Source organism: Pterocles gutturalis, unplaced genomic scaffold, assembly GCF_000699245.1.
Source record: "Pterocles gutturalis isolate BGI_N339 unplaced genomic scaffold, ASM69924v1 scaffold38291, whole genome shotgun sequence".
Classification (NCBI taxonomy): domain Eukaryota; kingdom Metazoa; phylum Chordata; class Aves; order Pterocliformes; family Pteroclidae; genus Pterocles; species Pterocles gutturalis.
In genome coordinates, this window is record NW_010106817.1 from 6,879 (window position 1) to 24,643 (window position 17,765).

Consider the following 17,765-nt stretch of genomic DNA (forward strand, 5'->3'; position numbering starts at 1 on the left):
ATTATTTTATGCAGTTGGGAAATAAGCAAGGAAATGTTCCAATTTGGTTCACATTACATTAGCCAAAAGCCTTGTGCTTACACTGGGGAGGGGAAAGCGAAGATCAGGCCACCTGAAACAAGGGACCTCAGGGTAACTGGGGAGAAAGTGTGACTACTACTTTTTATGTCTGTACTGGATTATGCATGTATAAAATCTGAACCCTTGTCCAAGTAATCTCTTAAGACGTACTGCTTGAAGTCGCTCAGACACACCAGATGTCTTACCTGTAGCCGTTCCTCCTTATGAAGTGTTACCCGTACGTATCTTCACAACCACTGCTCCTTCTCCGTTCCCTCAGAGTTACACTAATTTTCAGATCCTCAACATGAGAGAATGTGACACTTGGTATATGCTTTGTTGCTTTTTCTGCAATTTGGACTATTTATAAGGGAAGTAGAGGTGGGTTGGAGTGTGCCATTATAGTTATTATTAAGGTAAAAAGTGCTCCAAGTAAGGTCCTTATGTAAATTGTGGTTTGAAAATATTTATAGACAGCACGTCTTCAAGAAGGTTTGAGTATATGTATAGACAACACATTTTCAAGAGAAGCAGTTGGATGCAGGTAACTTGTCTTCTCATGTTGCTTGAGAGGAGTTTGCTTTTTTCCAAGTCTGCTGCTGTTCTTTTTCTGTTATGTTCTAAACCAGTAATCTTTCTTGTTCTAGACAATTCAGGTTATTTATCAGGGGATTAATGCTGCTCAGAGCCTGTGATTCTAGTGTCTTCTTTAAATAATAATTAAAATAAATCTTCAGCATCTGTTGTGAGGTGATATTTCTTTTGCTGTTCTTTCACTTTGTTTCTCCTTCCAGAAGTTAAGCAAATATACTAATACAAAAACCATTCCCATGATGAGACTAACATGTTACAGCCCTATTTCAGACTAGTTATAAGATACTTTTTTGGAAACTTAATGATACCACTTTGTCTTATTCAATTCATGTTCTGTTGGTAATGGATTTAGTTTGGTTATTTTGTAAAACTGATACAAAGGATGTTATACCAGGCATAAATCTACTTGCTGGTTATGATAATAGAGAAATTCAAACCAGTAATGCTTTATTTGCCTCTATCTTTGCCTAAAGGAATTAACTTTAATTCTAATGTTATAAATGTGATAAATGGCTTATGATAGATGTTTTAAAACACTTCCAACTTAAGAGTTTGTCTCTTTGCATCTTCAAATTTGGAGCCTGCTTGAAAAGCTGAAATAAGCTCTTATGGAATTTCTTTCTGTTAACACCTGTGGAAGAACAAGATTCTGTGTTGGTTTTTAACATACCTGCTGTCAGAATTAAACTGTGTAGTTATTTTTGATTTCAGGAAGACCAGTGCCCTAGAAGAAGTATTTGGTTTTAAGTACTAACATAAAGGAAGGGAAGGGCGCAATGAGGCTGACTGTTGGTTACAATAATCTTAACCACTGTCTGCAGATCTTTTGGAATTCAGAGATATGTGTGAAGTCCTAGAATGACGTGTTATATCTTTTGCATGCTTTCAAATAGAATCTTTAAGAGACATAGACCAGTAGGTGCCATTTTACCTTTTTTTTTAATAGATGAAAATTTTCTAATCCCAGTTTTTCTATCAAAAGAAAACTTGCTTAGACCTGCTTTGAAAAGAAGAGTAGTTGGAAAATTTAATTTCTTACTACTCTCTGCTTTTAAATATATGATTTTGTCATTTATAAGAAAACATCCACTGAAAGCCCTGTTCCACATATATAAGTGATCGCTTTGCGTGATGTCTGTTCAGCAACAAATAAATTAGATGCTTTGCTAAAGTGTGTTTTGGTTTTGTTTGTTTGTTTGTTTTTTTATGGTGTGCTAGATCACTCTTTCCTGGCCTGGAAGGAAGGTTACTTTCTGATGACCTGAAGCCTGAGGTTCTAGCTGCTTTGAAAGAAGCTGCCAAAAGCCGAGGTAATATGGCTTTTGTATTCTCATATAGTGAAACAGATTTCTAATGTTTGAACAGACTAATTCTAAACTCAAGTTTAAAGTAATGTCTCTTTTGAAATTGAGTTCACATATCTAAGTTGGTTATCTAGAAAAAGCATTTAAGATACAACAGACTATATTGTTTGAATTGGAAATGACACAAATGAAAATTATAAATGAACAAAAAGGCAAGGGAAGAAGGATGAAAATTTGCAATGAAAGAATAGATATTCACCTAGTAAAGCACATATTCAAGGTTCAATAATTTTGTTAAAATCTTATTCCTCCACTTAAGACCGTTTGAATTCTATTTTGCATTTGTAGTATTTGCATATGCAATAGCTATGTCATGGTTTTGGTATTGTGGATCATCTCTTATCTCACGATTGAAATGATGATATCAGTGCATTTTTTTTTAAAACCAGACGAAACCAGCTTAAGCATCTAGCCTCAAGCAAACTCTAGCATATTATTTTGTCAAGTGTTTCCTGACTCTTAATTCATAGCTTATGGTTGTGTCAATGTGGACCTACTGAAATACTTCCAATCCTGATCAAAAGACTTGGTGAAGAAGTTTGCATTTGTAGATAAGATGCTTCTATGTTTAACCGCCTTCACAATTAATATTTTTTGCCTCTTTTCTACTCAGAGTTTGTCTGTATTTACCTTTCCACCCTTGCATTTCATTTTGCATTTGATTGGTAAATTTGAAATCTCAGTCTCAGAAGTCTTTTCACATGAACACAATTTGCAAACAAGTCACTTTTTGAGCTTATTTTTAAATAGTATGAGTATACAGTGAGCTATTCTTCAATGTCTAGAAAATGTGCTTTTCAGAAAAATATTTTGTCTCTCTTTTTTTTCAATTGCTCAGTTAATCAGAATTCTTTTTTAGACTGAAGACATTAGAACCAGATGTAAAATACTATAAATCATTGTCTTGATTTGCTTTTCTTGATACGCTTTATCAGGGTTTTTAGTCATTCAGTCACAGTCTCTGTTTCCATCTGTATTTGACCTTTTTACCCCTTCAGTCCTTTAGATGGTTTCTGTTTATTGTTCTTCCTGTTCAGTTGGAAGCCTACTCCTTTCTCCTTGGTTTGATCAATGCTTCATTATAAAAAATAATTAAAAAAAAAGATAATTCTGAGGTAAGATAAATTTTTAAAGTATGGCAGCGCATCTGTGAAAAGACTGACAGAATTGGGAGTGACTTATTGCACAGAGTAAACAATGTGAATATTTAAAATAATATAAATAGTACAGAAGATATGAAATCAGTGCTGGGACTTTCACTGAATGTGAAGAACAACAAGTCTGAAAATACTATAAAGGAAAACTTTATTCTAAAAAGCAGAATTGTCAAAGCCTTATGGGCATATTATTGAATGGATGTTGTGTCTATTGTTGTAGTAGAATATGCTTATTTTATTTTTTTTTTTTACTGTTAATTTCCTCCAGTACTTTTTAAAGTTTATTTTGTTTTAATACAGACTATAAACTGTTGCAAGTAGTGACTACTTTAAATTGTGTATCCAAACAGTGAATATTCTTAATGTGGGATAGAGCCATAAAGAACTACTGTTTACACTAGAAGTAATTGCTGGGACTTTAAAAGAACAGAAATACATGGGGTAAAGACAGCCACAGAGAGACTAGATGGATGGAAGATTGTGTGGAAGACAGGAATGTTAGCTTTAAAAAATGCCAATTCCTTGTGATGATACTTTAAATTGACTTTTGAGTTGTATTTTCCTAGACAATTTCCTCCAAGTGAATGTCACAAAGCAGTCCAGAACTGTGCTTAAATTAAAAAAACCAGAGCAAAACAACCAAAATAAAATACAGGTTTGACAGACTATATGCTTGGATACATCTTAAACAGAAAAAGCAGAGATTACTAAAATGAAAAAAGCCCTGTATATTCATAAAGCAATCCCTTGCTGACTTCTTTTAGGATATTCCATCACTTCCAGGCTCTGTCTCTTGAGTTGCAATGAAATCTATCTAGTCTTTTTAGTTCCTGGAAAGATTTTTGGTCACATTTAAGGTGTTGATTCTGTCTCTCTTCTTCCTCTGGCAGTTTCTTTGAATGTAATTTTTTTTAGGGACTTGTTCTAGGTAGGTTGTATGCCTGTCATTGACTAGAAGAACATATTTTTGTGAAGGATTCTTCTAAATCTTCTTGAAATCCTTAAGGACTTTTAGATAATCCTTGGCAAGATTGTAGTGGTCTACTTTTCAGTCTACTTCCTCCTAAATTATTCTTCATTCTAAGATTTTGTGTAATTGTAAAGTACAACTGCAGTACCATGAAAGTTGTACGTTATTATAAACAATAAGTATTAGAGGGCATTTTGGCAGATTTTGAAACCTTACTTGTCAAGAATTTTGCTTACATAGCTGTAGAAATTATATCAGAGATTTGTGATACACTTGCAGAAATAGAAACTTTCTTGTGTTATTTCTTTGAGAAGATGGGATGCAATTTTTTTTTTTATTGTGTTGTACAAAGACAACCAGGTCTTAATTTTTATCTCGTAAAACATGTACTGTATTTTTCTAGTTAGTAACTGTTTTCTATACTTAATGTATTAATGTGTAACTCATAGGATGTTTTCTAAAAATGGATTTGATTATATTCTAGCCCAACAGCTTCTCTGGGGATTTTCAGGTATGGTTATTAACTGAAGATGTACTGGTTTGGATTGAAGCTTGATATTTGTGTGAATTTTAGGTATTGTCATTACCTAGTTTTCTTGCAAACAAAACTTGCCAAATAGAGCTGCCAAAAGATAGCTACCAAAGATAATTATGGAAAGTGTTTGAAATACAGTTGAGGGGAAAATGCATATTGATGAAGAAAGCCTCGTAGTTATGTTACACAGAAATTATCAATATTTGCATTGGTTTATTTATATATTTTAAAAAAATTCACATGCAGGGAGATTTCTAGTATTTTAAGATCACATATATAGATTTTAAAACGGTATTTCAAAAATTCTGTGCTTAAGTAACGGGATTTAAGCTTAGTTTTAAGTAGATTCTTATCTTGCTGGTCCACTGCTGCAAGTACTTCTCACTTTCCCAAGGCTGCTGTGTTTATCTGTGTTTTCTGTTGAATAGAACTAACAGAATCTGTATCTCTGTAGGCATGAAATGAAAAGGGGGATTTTTTCTGAGGGATATCTTACTACTGACAGAGCAGGGACTGTAGATAATAATCTAGACTGTTGCTTTTAAGGAAATGGCAGTGTTATCTAGATGGAAGAGAGATCTGAAATTCAAATAGAAATCTTGCTTCCATTTCTGTCATTGTTTTTGATGTTATTGGGAGGTAGTGATATTTTTATATTCTATACTGTTTTCTTACCCCCAGACATTCTGTAGTTTTTAGGTACAAGCTGTCTTAATGATAATTAAGACATGAATGTTAACATATATTTCTTTTGTTGAGGGCTTTGATAATAAGAATAAAAGCATATGCATCTAAACTTGGTTTCAGCACTTCTTGCCCAACTGAGTCACGTTGCTTCTCAGGTTTAGTGTAAGATCATCTGCACCTGAGCTGCTCTTTGTTGTATCTAATAAATAATATTTCAAATCTGTTTGAATCTTTGGAATTATAGACAAAGAAATAATGGATTAGATTGTTATTTACTACTAGGCAAATAAGTCGTGTAAAGAACCAACCAAATTAAAAAATACATTTGAAGCTTCTACTTTGATTGTAAATCCATATTTGCTATGTATGCCTGAGAACTCTTGTGTCAAACTAACAAATGCAATAACATATTGATAGTTTTCAATTTGTTTTTATTTTTAATACTAATATGGAATGTATTAGCTTTTAATTAACTCCTAAAAGCAAGGGGAGCTGGTATCTGCAGTTCTGTTTAACAAACAGTTTTTTCCACAAAAAGAAAAGGCACGGCACAAGTTAGGGTTTTTTTTCTGTGATTTTCATGGCTTTCCCCTTTTGCTATAATTTCAGGAAGACCATGCACTCAGCTGCAGCTTCTGAACCCAGAAAGATTTTCCCGACTCATTAAAGAAGTTATGAACAGCGTGTGGCCTGGCAGAGACATGGTGGTACAGTGGTATCCAGGTTTGGAAGACAAAAATCACCCATCAGTTTCCTGGCTTAAGATGGTGTGGAAGAACCTATACATACATTTTTCTGATGACTTAAGTGTGTTTGATGACATGCCCCTTATCCCTAAGACACTGCTGGAGGAAAACCAAACATCAGTGGAACTGATTAGATTTAGGAATCCATCACCTATCGTTCTGGAAGATGAATCTGAGACTCAGCTCCCAGAATATTTAGCTGATATTATTGAGGAAGTTGGTGGAGTTGTACTTAAGAAGCTGGATGCTTCTATCCAACATCCACTTATTAAAAAATATGTGCATCCACCATTACCAAGTGCTGTTTTACAAATAATGGAAAAAATGTCCTTACAGAAACTATGCAATCAGGTTGCGTCATTCCCATCAACACATAAAGATGCTCTTAGGGCATTCTTAGCTAGTTTAACTGATGCAAGTGAAAAAGAGAGAAGAATTATTCAGGAATTGATGATATTTAAAAAAATTGAAAAATCATCTGATGAAAGTGTCCCTGTTTTTCTTGGGCTAAAAGGTAGTAAGGTATTACACCACACTGCCAAAATTCCTCCTGGTCTAAGATTTTCTATTCCAATAATTGACAGTAGTGATGAAGCTACTATTCGCTTAGCTAACCTGCTGAAAATAGAACAGCTAAAGAGCACAGATTGCTTGAAGTTTGTTATACAAGACATAAGAAGTGATTTTTATTCATATGATGAAACAACACAGATAATGCAATGGATTCTTGAAAATCTGACTTTTCTGAAAAATGAGAATACAGATGTGATAGATTGGCTGACATCACTAAAGTTTATTAAGATTTCTGAGGAAAAGATAGTGTCAGCAAACGAACTCTTTGATCCTGAGGTAGAACTTCTGCAAAATTTGTTTTATACTGAGGAGGAAATTTGCTTCCCCCCTATTATTTTTACATCTTCAGATATTCTTCATTCTCTGAGACAAATAGGCTTAAGAAATGAGGCCAGCCTTGAGGAAAGTGATGTTATGAGAGTGGCAAGTAAAATTGAAAGTTTGCATGCTAACTCTGACACCAGTCATGATTTGCTGTTAAGAAAAGCTAGAACACTCTTGATGATTTTGAACAAAAACCATACACTGCTTCACTCATCTGAAACAAAAGCTGCACTGAAAAAAATAAAATGGATTCCCGCCTGTAAGGAAAGACCTCCAAATTATCCAGGATCCTTAGTTTGGAAGGGAGATTATTGTAATCTATGTTTGCCACCAGAAATGTGTGATGTCTCTCATGCAATTTTAGTTGGTTCCTCGGTTCCTCTTGTAGAAAACATGCTGTTGGATATAGAACAAGCACTTGGCATCCCCACCAAGCCCAGCATAAAAGCAGTCTTAAAACATTTCAAGGTGGTGGTCGATTGGCACAGTTCTAAAACCTTCAGTGATGAGGACTATTATCAATTTCAGCATATCTTGCTTGAGATTTATGGATTTATGCATGATCATCTCGAAGAAGGCAAAGAAGCTTTTAAAGCCCTGAAATTTCCCTGGGTTTGGACAGGTAAAACATTTTGCCCCCTCACACAAGCAGTAATAAAGTCAGTACCTGATCTTGATCTCCAGCCTTACCTACATTATGTGCCAAAAACAATGGCGAGGTTCCATCAGTTGTTTAAATGTTGTGGTTCAATTGAACAGTTAACACCAGACCATGTTTCTATGGTCATTCAGAAAATATATCTAAAAAGTGAGCAGTCTCTCTCGGAACAAGAGAGTAAACAAAATCTTCACATTATGTTGAGCATCATAAGATGGCTGTACAGCAATCAGATTCCTGCAAGCATGCATACGCCCATGCCACTGTACAGTGGCAAACTTCCTTATAAACTTGCAATGAGGCCAATTCATGAGTGCTGTTATTGTGATATCAAAGTTGATGACTTAAATGATTTGCTTGAAGATTCTGTTGAACCAATAATTCTGGTGCATGAAGACATACCAATGAAAACTGCTGAGTGGTTAAATGTCCCATGCCTTAGCACAAGATTGATTAATCCAGAAAATATGGGATTTGAGCAGTCTGGGCAAAGAGAGCCTCTGACTGTAAGAATTAAAAACATTTTGGAAGAATACCCTTCCATTTCAGATATCTTTAAAGAGCTTCTTCAAAATGCTGATGATGCTAATGCAACAGAATGTAATTTCCTGATTGACATGAGAAGAAATATGGATATAAGAGAGAATCTTCTGGATCCAGGAATGGCAGCATGTCATGGTCCAGCTTTGTGGTCATTCAATAATTCTGTATTTTCTGACTCTGATTTCCTAAATATAACTCGATTAGGAGAGTCATTAAAAAGGAGTGAAGTTGACAAAGTAGGAAAATTTGGACTGGGATTTAATTCTGTTTATCACATCACTGATGTTCCTATTATTTTGAGCCGCGAGTTCATGATTATGTTTGATCCAAATGTTAACCATATCAGTAAGCATATTAGAGATAAATCTAACCCTGGGATCAAAATCAACTGGAGTAAACAGCAGAAGAGGCTGCGAAAATTTCCCAATCAGTTTAAGCCATTTATAGGAGTTTTTGGTTGCCAGCTACCACTGACTGTAGAATCTCCTTACAGCTACAAAGGAACGCTTTTCAGGCTATCCTTTAGAACTCAGCAAGTGAAGTCAGCAGTGCATGTTACAATACAGCAGACATTTACTCTCTTGTGGATGAATTTAGCATTTGTGGTCATAGACTGATAATATTTGCTCAGAGTGTAAATTCAATGGTTTTGAAATACTTGAAAATTGAGGCAGATGATCCTGGAGTTGCCCAAGATGTTGTGACTATGAAAAAAAAAGTGTGTTCTTCCAAAGCCTTGACTGCACCAAATGTAAGTGTTTTAAAGGAAGCAGCTAAACTCATGAAGGTCTGCAGCAGCAGTAGTAAAAAGCTGCCCTCTGAAACACCAAAGTCCTCATGTATCTTACAGATAGTAGTAGAAGAATTTCACCATGTATTTAGGCGGATTGCTGATTTACAGTCTCCGCTTTTCAGAGGTACAGAAGATGATCCAGCTTCTTTCTTTGAAACGGCTAAATCAGGACAGGTAAAAAGATCAGCTGATGAATTGCCACAGAAAACAGTAGATTCAACAACATGGCTTATATGTTCTTGTATGGACACTGGAGATGCTTTAAAATTTTCATTACATGAAAGTGGACGAAGACTAGGTCTTGTTCCCTGTGGTGGGGTAGGAGTGTTGCTATCTGAAACCCAGGATCAGAAGTGGATTGTGAAACCTAATTGCAACAACCTAGGTGAAGTATTCTGCTATTTACCTCTACGAATAAAAACAGGCTTACCTCTTCATATAAATGGCTGCTTTGCAGTTACTTCAAATCGTAAAGAAATCTGGAAAACAGACACAAAAGGAAGATGGAACACAATATTCATGAGGCATGTTATTGTAAAAGCCTACATAGAAGCCCTTTGTGTTCTACGTGACATGGCAATCAATGGCGAGCTAGTTGACTACAGTTACTGTGCAGTGTGGCCAGATCCTGATTCAGTTCATGATGATTTTTCTGTCATTTGTCAAGGGTTTTATGAAGACATAGCTCATATGAAAGGCAAAGAAGGGATCAAAGTGTTTTCTGATGGTTTCTCTTGGGTTTCCATGAAGAATGTAAGGTTCTTAGATGACTCTGTACTGAAACGACCAGATGTTGGACCGTCAGCCTTTAAGATCTTTCTGAAATACCTTAAAAAAACTAGTTCCAAAAATCTGTGTGCTGTTGATCTCCCTTCCTGGGTAAAGACTGGATTTGAAGAAGCAGGATGCAAATACGTATTATTGGAGAACACGTTCTCTGAGAAACAGTTCTTTTCTGAGGTATTTTTTCCTAATGTTCAGGAGATTGATGCAGAGCTGCGTGATCCTTTGATGCATTATGTTCTCAATGAAAAAGTTGAGGAGTTCTCAGGAATTCTTCATGTTACTCCATGTATTCCCTGTTCATTGGATGGACATCCATTAGTTACACCATCAAGACTGATCCATCCTGAAGGAAGAGTTGCAAAGTTATATGATGCTGAAGATGGAAGGTTTCCTTACGGCACCACACAGGATTATCTTAACCCAGTTATTTTGGTTAAACTTGTTCAGTTGGGAATGGCTAAAGATGATATTTTATGGGAAGATCTGATAGAACGTGCAGAGTCAGTAGCCGAAATTAACAAGAGTGACCATGCTGCAGCTTGTCTCAGAAGCAGTATTGTATTGAGTCTTATTGATGAAAAACTAAAATCTAGGGACCCTAGAGCTAAAGAATTCGCTGCAAAATGTCAAACCATCCCTTTCCTTCCTTTTCTTAGCAAACCAGCAGGCTTCTCGCTGCACTGGAAAGGCAGTGATTTTCAGCCTGAAGCAATGTTTTCAGCAACTGATCTTTTCACTGCTGACCATCAAGATACAGTTTGCCTAATACAACCAATTCTTAATGAAAGTTCCCACTCTTTTAAAGGTTGTGGTGCTTTGTCATTAGCTGTCAAAGAATTTTTGGGTTTACTAAAGAAACCAGCTGTTAATTTGGTCATCAGTCAGTTAGAAGAAGTTGCAAAGTCATTTGATGGAATCACATTATATCAAGAAAATATCACTAATGCTTGTTACAAATATCTACATGAAGCAATGTTACAGAATGAATCAGCAAAAGCTATGATAATTGAACAACTGACAAACCGTAGTTTTATTCTGGTTGAAAATGTGTATGTTGATCCACCAAAAGTGTCTTTTCATTTGAATTTTGAAGCAGCACCCTATCTCTATCAGTTGCCTAATAAATACAAAAATAGTTTCCGTGAATTATTTGAAAGTGTAGGTGTAAGACAGGCTTTTGCAGTTGAAGATTTTGCTGTAGTTCTGGAATTAATAAATCAGGAAAGAGGTACCAAACAACTAACAGAAGACAACTTTCAGCTTTGCCGGAGAATAATTAGTGAAGGAATATGGGGCCTCATTAGAGAGAAGAAGCAGGAATTTTGTGAGAAAAAGTATGGTGAGATTTTGTTACCCGATACTCGTCTTGCACTTCTGCCTGCCAAATCTTTGTGTTATAATGACTGTCCATGGATTAAAGTTAAAGACACAACTGTTAAATATTGTCATGGTGATATTCCTAGAGAAGTTGCAGTAAAGCTTGGAGCAATACCAAAACGCCATAAAGCTTTAGAAAGATATGCATCCAATATCTGTTTTACTGCCCTTGGAACAGAATTTGGACAGAAGGAAAAATTGACAAGTAGAATTAAAAGCATTCTTAATGCCTACCCTTCAGAAAAAGAAATGCTGAAAGAGCTGCTTCAGAATGCAGATGATGCAAAAGCTACAGAGATCTGTTTTGTGTTTGATCCTAGACAACATCCATCTGATAGAATATTTGATGAGAAATGGGCACCACTTCAAGGACCAGCACTGTGTGTTTACAACAATCAGCCTTTTACAGAAGATGATATCCGAGGAATTCAGAACCTTGGAAAAGGTACAAAAGTAGGAAATCCCTGTAAAACTGGACAATATGGTATAGGTTTCAATTCTGTTTATCACATTACCGATTGCCCTTCTTTCATATCTGGCAATGATATACTTTGTATTTTTGATCCTCATGCTAGATATGCACCAGGTTCAACATCAACAAGTCCTGGCCGCATGTTTAGAGATTTAGATGCAGATTTCAGAACACAGTTCTCAGATGTGCTGGACCTCTACTTAGGAGATCACTTTAAACTGGATAATTGCACAATGTTTAGGTTTCCTCTTCGAAATGGAGAAATGGCAAAAGTATCAGAAATTTCCTCTGTTCCATGCTCAGATAGAATGGTCCAAAATCTTTTAGATAAACTGCATACAGACGGAGCAGAACTCTTAATGTTTTTGAACCATATGGAAAAAATTTCAATTTGTGAGATAGAAAAAACAACAGGAGCACTGAATGTGTTGTATTCTGTACAAGGCAAAATCACTGATGGAGACAGACTAAAACGAAAGCAATTCCATGCATCTGTAATTGACAGTGTAACTAAAAAAAAACAGCTAAGCGAAATACCTGTGCAGCAGATTACTTACACAATGGATACTGAAGACTCTGAAGGAAATCTAACAACTTGGTTAATTTGTAACAGGTCAGGCTTTTCTGCTATGGAAAAGGTATCCAAAAGTGTGGTTTCAGCCCACAAGAATGAGGACATTACTCTTTTTCCACGTGGCGGGGTAGCAGCTTGCATTACTCACAATTACAAAAAACCCCACAGAGCATTCTGTTTCTTACCATTGTCTTTAGAAACTGGGTTACCTTTTCATGTGAATGGACACTTTGCTCTGGATTCTGCACGAAGAAATCTATGGCGTGATGATAATGGTGTTGGAGTAAGAAGTGACTGGAATAGTAGCCTAATGACAGCACTGATAGCACCTGCCTACGTTGAACTGCTGATTCAGCTGAAGAAACGGTATTTTCCAGGCACTGATCCTACAGTATCAGTACTGCAAAACACACCTGTTCATGTTGTGAAAGACACTTTAAAAAAATTTTTATCCTTTTTTCCAGTTAATAGACTTGATATTCAGCCAGATTGGTATTGTTTAGTGAAAGCAGTTTACAGTTGCATTTATGAAGATTTGAAGCGTCTTTTGCCTGTTATGCGAGCTCCAAATGTTGATGGTTCTGATTTGCATTCTGCTGTTATCATCACTTGGGTTAACATGTCTACTGTGAACAAAGGTAGGCCATTCTTTGACAATTTACTACAAGATGAATTGCAGCATCTCAAAAATACAGAATACAACATCACAACGCGGAAGACAGTGGCTGAAAATGTTTACAGACTCAAGCATTTACTGTTAGAAATTGGATTTAATTTAGTATATAATTGTGATGAAACGGCAAACCTTTACCACTGTTTGGTAGATGCAGATATTCCTGTCACCTATGTGACACCTGCTGATGTCCGGTTATTTTTGATGACATTCTCTTTTCCAGACTCTAATTGCCACATTGGAAAGTTACCCTGTCGTCTTCAGCAGACAAATTTGAAACTCTTCCATAGTCTCAAACTTCTGGTTGACTACTGTTTTAAAGATGCAGAAGAAAATGAAATCCAAATTGAGGGCTTGCCACTCCTTATTACTCTTGATAATGTTTTGCAAATTTTTGATTCAAAGCGACCAAAGTTCTTAACAACATACCATGAACTGATTCCATCTCGCAAGGATCTCTTCATGAACACACTGTATTTGAGATACAACAGCATTTTACTTAACAGCGAAGTAGCGAAAGTCTTTGATATCACCAGTTTTGCTGAATTGTTATTATCTGTGTTGCCTAGAGAATATAAAACTAGAAATTGTATGAAGTGGAAGGAAAACTTTGCAAGTGAATCTTGGCTTAAAAATGCCTGGCATTTTATTGGTGAGTCTATAAATAGTAAGGAAGAGCAAGATGATACGCAAGCAAAATTCGATGATGTTGTTGAAACTTTGAAGGACTGGACCTTGCTCCCAGGTGTAAAATTTACTGTTTCAGCTAGTCATCTTGTTGTGCCAGAGTGTGATGTTTTGCTTCCCCTCAGCATTATGCATATAGCTGTTTTTCCAAATGCTCAGAGTGATAAAGTCTTTCATGCTTTAATGAAAACAGGCTGCATTCAGCTGGCATTGAACAAAATTTGCTCCAAAGACAGTGCTTTAGTGCCTTTGTTGTCAGGATATACAGCAAATATAGATAATCCTTCAAGCATTCTGAAAGCCATACAATATATGGTACAGACATCAACTTTTAGGACTGAAAAGTTAGCAGAAAGTGACTTTGAGGCTCTCTTAATGTACTTCAATTGCAATTTATGTCATTTGACATCTCAGGATGACATTAAAATTTTAAAGTCTCTTCCATGTTATAAATCAATCAGTGGCCGATACATCAGCATTTCAAAATATGGGACTTGTTACGTCCTCACGAAAAGCATCCCATCAGTAGAAGTAGACAGATGGACACAGTCAACTTCATCAGCTTTTCTTGAGGAGAAGGTTCATTTGAAAGATTTGTATACTGTGCTTGGCTGTGTCTCTGTGGATGATCTTGAAGTGTACTTGAAACATCTTTTGCCAAAAATTGAAAGTCTGTCTTACGATGCAAAATTAGAACACTTGATCTACTTAAAGAATAGGCTAACTAGCATTGAAGAAACTTCAGAAATTAAAGAACAGCTCTTTGAAAAGCTTGAAAGTATTTTGATCATTCATGATGCAAGTAATAGATTAAAACCTGCAAAATATTTTTATGACAGGACTGTAAAAGTCTTTGAAGTTATGCTTCCTGAAAAATTCTTTATACCTCAAGATTTTTTTAAGAAACTAGAGCAACTTACAAAACCGAAAAATCAAGCTGCATTCCTTCCATCATGGGTAACTTTTCTCCGACATATTGGATTGAAATTCATAATTTCACAGCAACAGTTACTACAGTTTGCTAAGGAGATAAGCATGCGAGCGAATACAGAAAACTGGTCTAAAGAAACACTACAAAATACTGTTGATGTTCTCCTTCATCATATATTTCAAGAAAGAACTGACCTTTTGTCAGGAAATTTTCTGAAAGAATTGTCATTAATTCCTTTTCTGTGCCCTGAGCGAGCTCCAGCAGAATTTGTTAGATTTCATCCTCAGTATCAAGAAGTTAATGGGACACTTCCTCTCATACGATTCAACGGAGCACAGGTGAATCCTAAATTCAAACAGACTGATGTGTTGCAGTTGCTGTGGACTTCATGTCCCATTCTTCCAGAGAAAGCAACACCTTTAAGTATCAAAGAGCAAGAAGGAAGTAGTCTGGGTGCACAAGAACAACTTGAACAAGTTTTAACTATGCTGAATGTTAATTTGGACCCTCCCCTGGACAAAGTTATCAACAACTGCAGGAACATATGCAATATAACAACTTTGGATGAGGACATGGTGAAAACTAGGGCCAAAGTCTTAAGAAGCATTTATGAATTTCTTAGTACAGAGAAAAGGGAATTCCGCTTTCAGCTTCGAGGAGTTTCTTTTGTAATGGTGGAAGAAGGCTGGAAGCTCCTTAAGCCTGAAGAGGTGGTAATAAACCTCGAGTATGAATCTGATTTTAAACCTTATCTTTACAAGCTTCCTTTAGAACTTGGTACTTTCCACCAGTTATTTAAACATTTGGGTACTGAAGATATTATTTCAACAAAGCAGTATGTTGAAGTTCTAGGTCGTATATTCAAGAGCTCAGAAGGAAAGCAATTGGATCCTAATGAAATGCGCACAGTTAAAAGAGTAGTTTCTGGCCTGTTCAAAAGTCTTCAGAATGATTCTGTCAAGGTTAGGAGTGACCTTGAGAATATGAGGGATTTTGCCCTTTATCTTCCCAGTCAAGATGGGAGGTTGGTAAAGTCTAGTATCTTAGTTTTTGATGATGCACCCCACTACAAAAGCAGAATACAAGGTAACATTGGTGTGCAAATGCTTGTTGATCTTAGCCAGTGTTACTTAGGCAAAGACCATGGTTTTCATACTAAATTGATAATGTTATTCCCTCAGAAACTGAGGCCTCGCTTACTTAGTAGTATTCTTGAAGAACAGCTGGATGAAGAGTCTCCTAAAATTTGCCAGTTTGGAGCATTATGTTCTTTGCAAGGAAGGTTACAGTTACTGTTGTCTTCGGAACAGTTCATCACAGGACTAATTAGAATTATGAAGCATGAAAATGACAATGCTTTTTTAGCTAATGAAGAAAAAGCAATAAGACTTTGCAAAGCTTTGCGAGAAGGTTTGAAAGTTTCCTGTTTTGAGAAGTTGCAAACAACGTTAAGAGTTAAAGGTTTTGCTCCTATTCCCCACAGCAAAAGTGAAACATTTGCTTTCTTGAAGAGATATGGAAATGCGGTAATATTGCTTTATATACAGCATTCTGACAGCAAAGACATAAATTTCCTTTTAGCATTAGCAATGACCTTAAAATCTGCAACTGACAACCTGATTTCTGATACCTCATATTTAATTGCCATGCTGGGTTGTAATGATATTTACCGGATCAGTGAGAAGCTCGACAGTTTAGGAGTGAAGTACGACTCTTCTGAGCCGTCAAAACTTGAACTACCAACACCTGGCACTCCTATACCAGCTGAAATTCACTATACACTTCTTATGGATCCAATGAATGTATTTTATCCTGGTGAATATGTTGGTTACCTTGTTGATGCTGAAGGTGGTGATATATATGGATCATATCAACCAACTTATACCTATGCAATCATTGTACAAGAAGTAGAAAGAGAAGATGATGAAAGTCCGAGTTTTCTAGGGAAGATTTACCAGATTGATATTGGATATAGTGAATATAAAATAGTGAGCTCTCTTGACTTGTACAAATTTTCAAGACCGGAGGAAAGTTCTCAAGGCAGGGACAGCACACCTTCTACCCCAACCAGTCCTACAGAATTTCCAGCACATGGACCGAGGACAGTTCCACCTCTGTTCACTGGTAGAGAGAGCCACAAAACAATGTCTGCAAAACATCACTCTCCAAAAAAGATAAAGTCAAACTCATTGCCAGAAATATTAAGAGAAGTGACATCTGTGATTGAACAGGCTTGGAAGCTTCCAGAATCTGAAAGAAAAAAGATTATTAGGAGGCTGTATCTTAAATGGCATCCAGATAAAAATGCAGAGAATCTTGATATAGCTAATGAAGTTTTCAAACATTTACAGAATGAGATTAACAGGCTAGAAAAACGGGCCTTTATGGATCAAAATATGGACAGAGCCTCAAGAAGACCATTTTCATCCTCTGCTTCTCGATTTCAGTCAGATAAATTTTCATTTCAGAGGTTTTATACTTCATGGAATCAAGAAGCAACAAGCCACAAATCTGAAAGGCAACAGTATAAAGAAAAGTGTCCATCTTCCACGGGGCCATCTTTCTCACAACGCTTTTTCGTCCCACCTACATTCAGGTCTGTTGGCAATCCTGTAGAGGCACGTCGATGGCTTAGGCAGGCCCGAGCTAACTTTTCAGCTGCAAGAAATGACCTTCATAAAAATGCCAATGAGTGGGTGTGCTTTAAATGCTACCTTTCTACTAAACTAGCCTTGATTGCAGCTGACTATGCTGTGAAGGGCAAGTCAGACAAAGATGTAAAACCAGCAGCCCTTGCACAGAAAATAGAGGAATATAGTCAGCAACTTGAAGGGCTTACAAATGATGTTCAGACATTGGAAGCTTATGGAGTAGATAGCTTAAAAACTAGGTATCCTGACTTACTTCCTTTTCCACAGATTCCCAATGATAGGTTTACTTCAGAAGTTGCTATGAGAGTGATGGAATGTACTGCTTGTATCATAATAAAACTTGAAAACTTTATACAACAAAAAGTATAAGAGATTTGAAGAGGTTAGGGAACTGCTTTGTCAAGAGCTTAGGTATTTCACATGCCGGGATACAAATGTGATTGTGCAGATTACTGAACGTCCAAGAGGTTACCCATTTCCAAGCAGTTCAGAAGCATAGTGCACAAAGATGGATGGTACTGAATTACTTAGAATTAAAATTTATTGAAATGGGATTTTCTTTTTAACTGAGCCTGCTGTATAATCAAACTGTAAAACATGAATGGTTTTT

The 17,765-nt window shown here is 36.2% G+C and overlaps 1 protein-coding gene across 1 annotated transcript in view; it reads left to right on the top strand.

The window, feature by feature from the left end:
• The window catches only part of SACS (sacsin molecular chaperone), a 22,359-nt gene extending 4,594 nt beyond the window's left edge, over positions 1 to 17,765 (top strand). The window contains 3 exon segments of the mRNA XM_010087907.1: positions 1,873 to 1,964; positions 5,977 to 8,745; positions 8,748 to 17,765. Coding sequence (XP_010086209.1) covers positions 1,873 to 1,964; positions 5,977 to 8,745; positions 8,748 to 17,524 — 11,638 coding nt within the window. The 3' untranslated portion in view covers positions 17,525 to 17,765.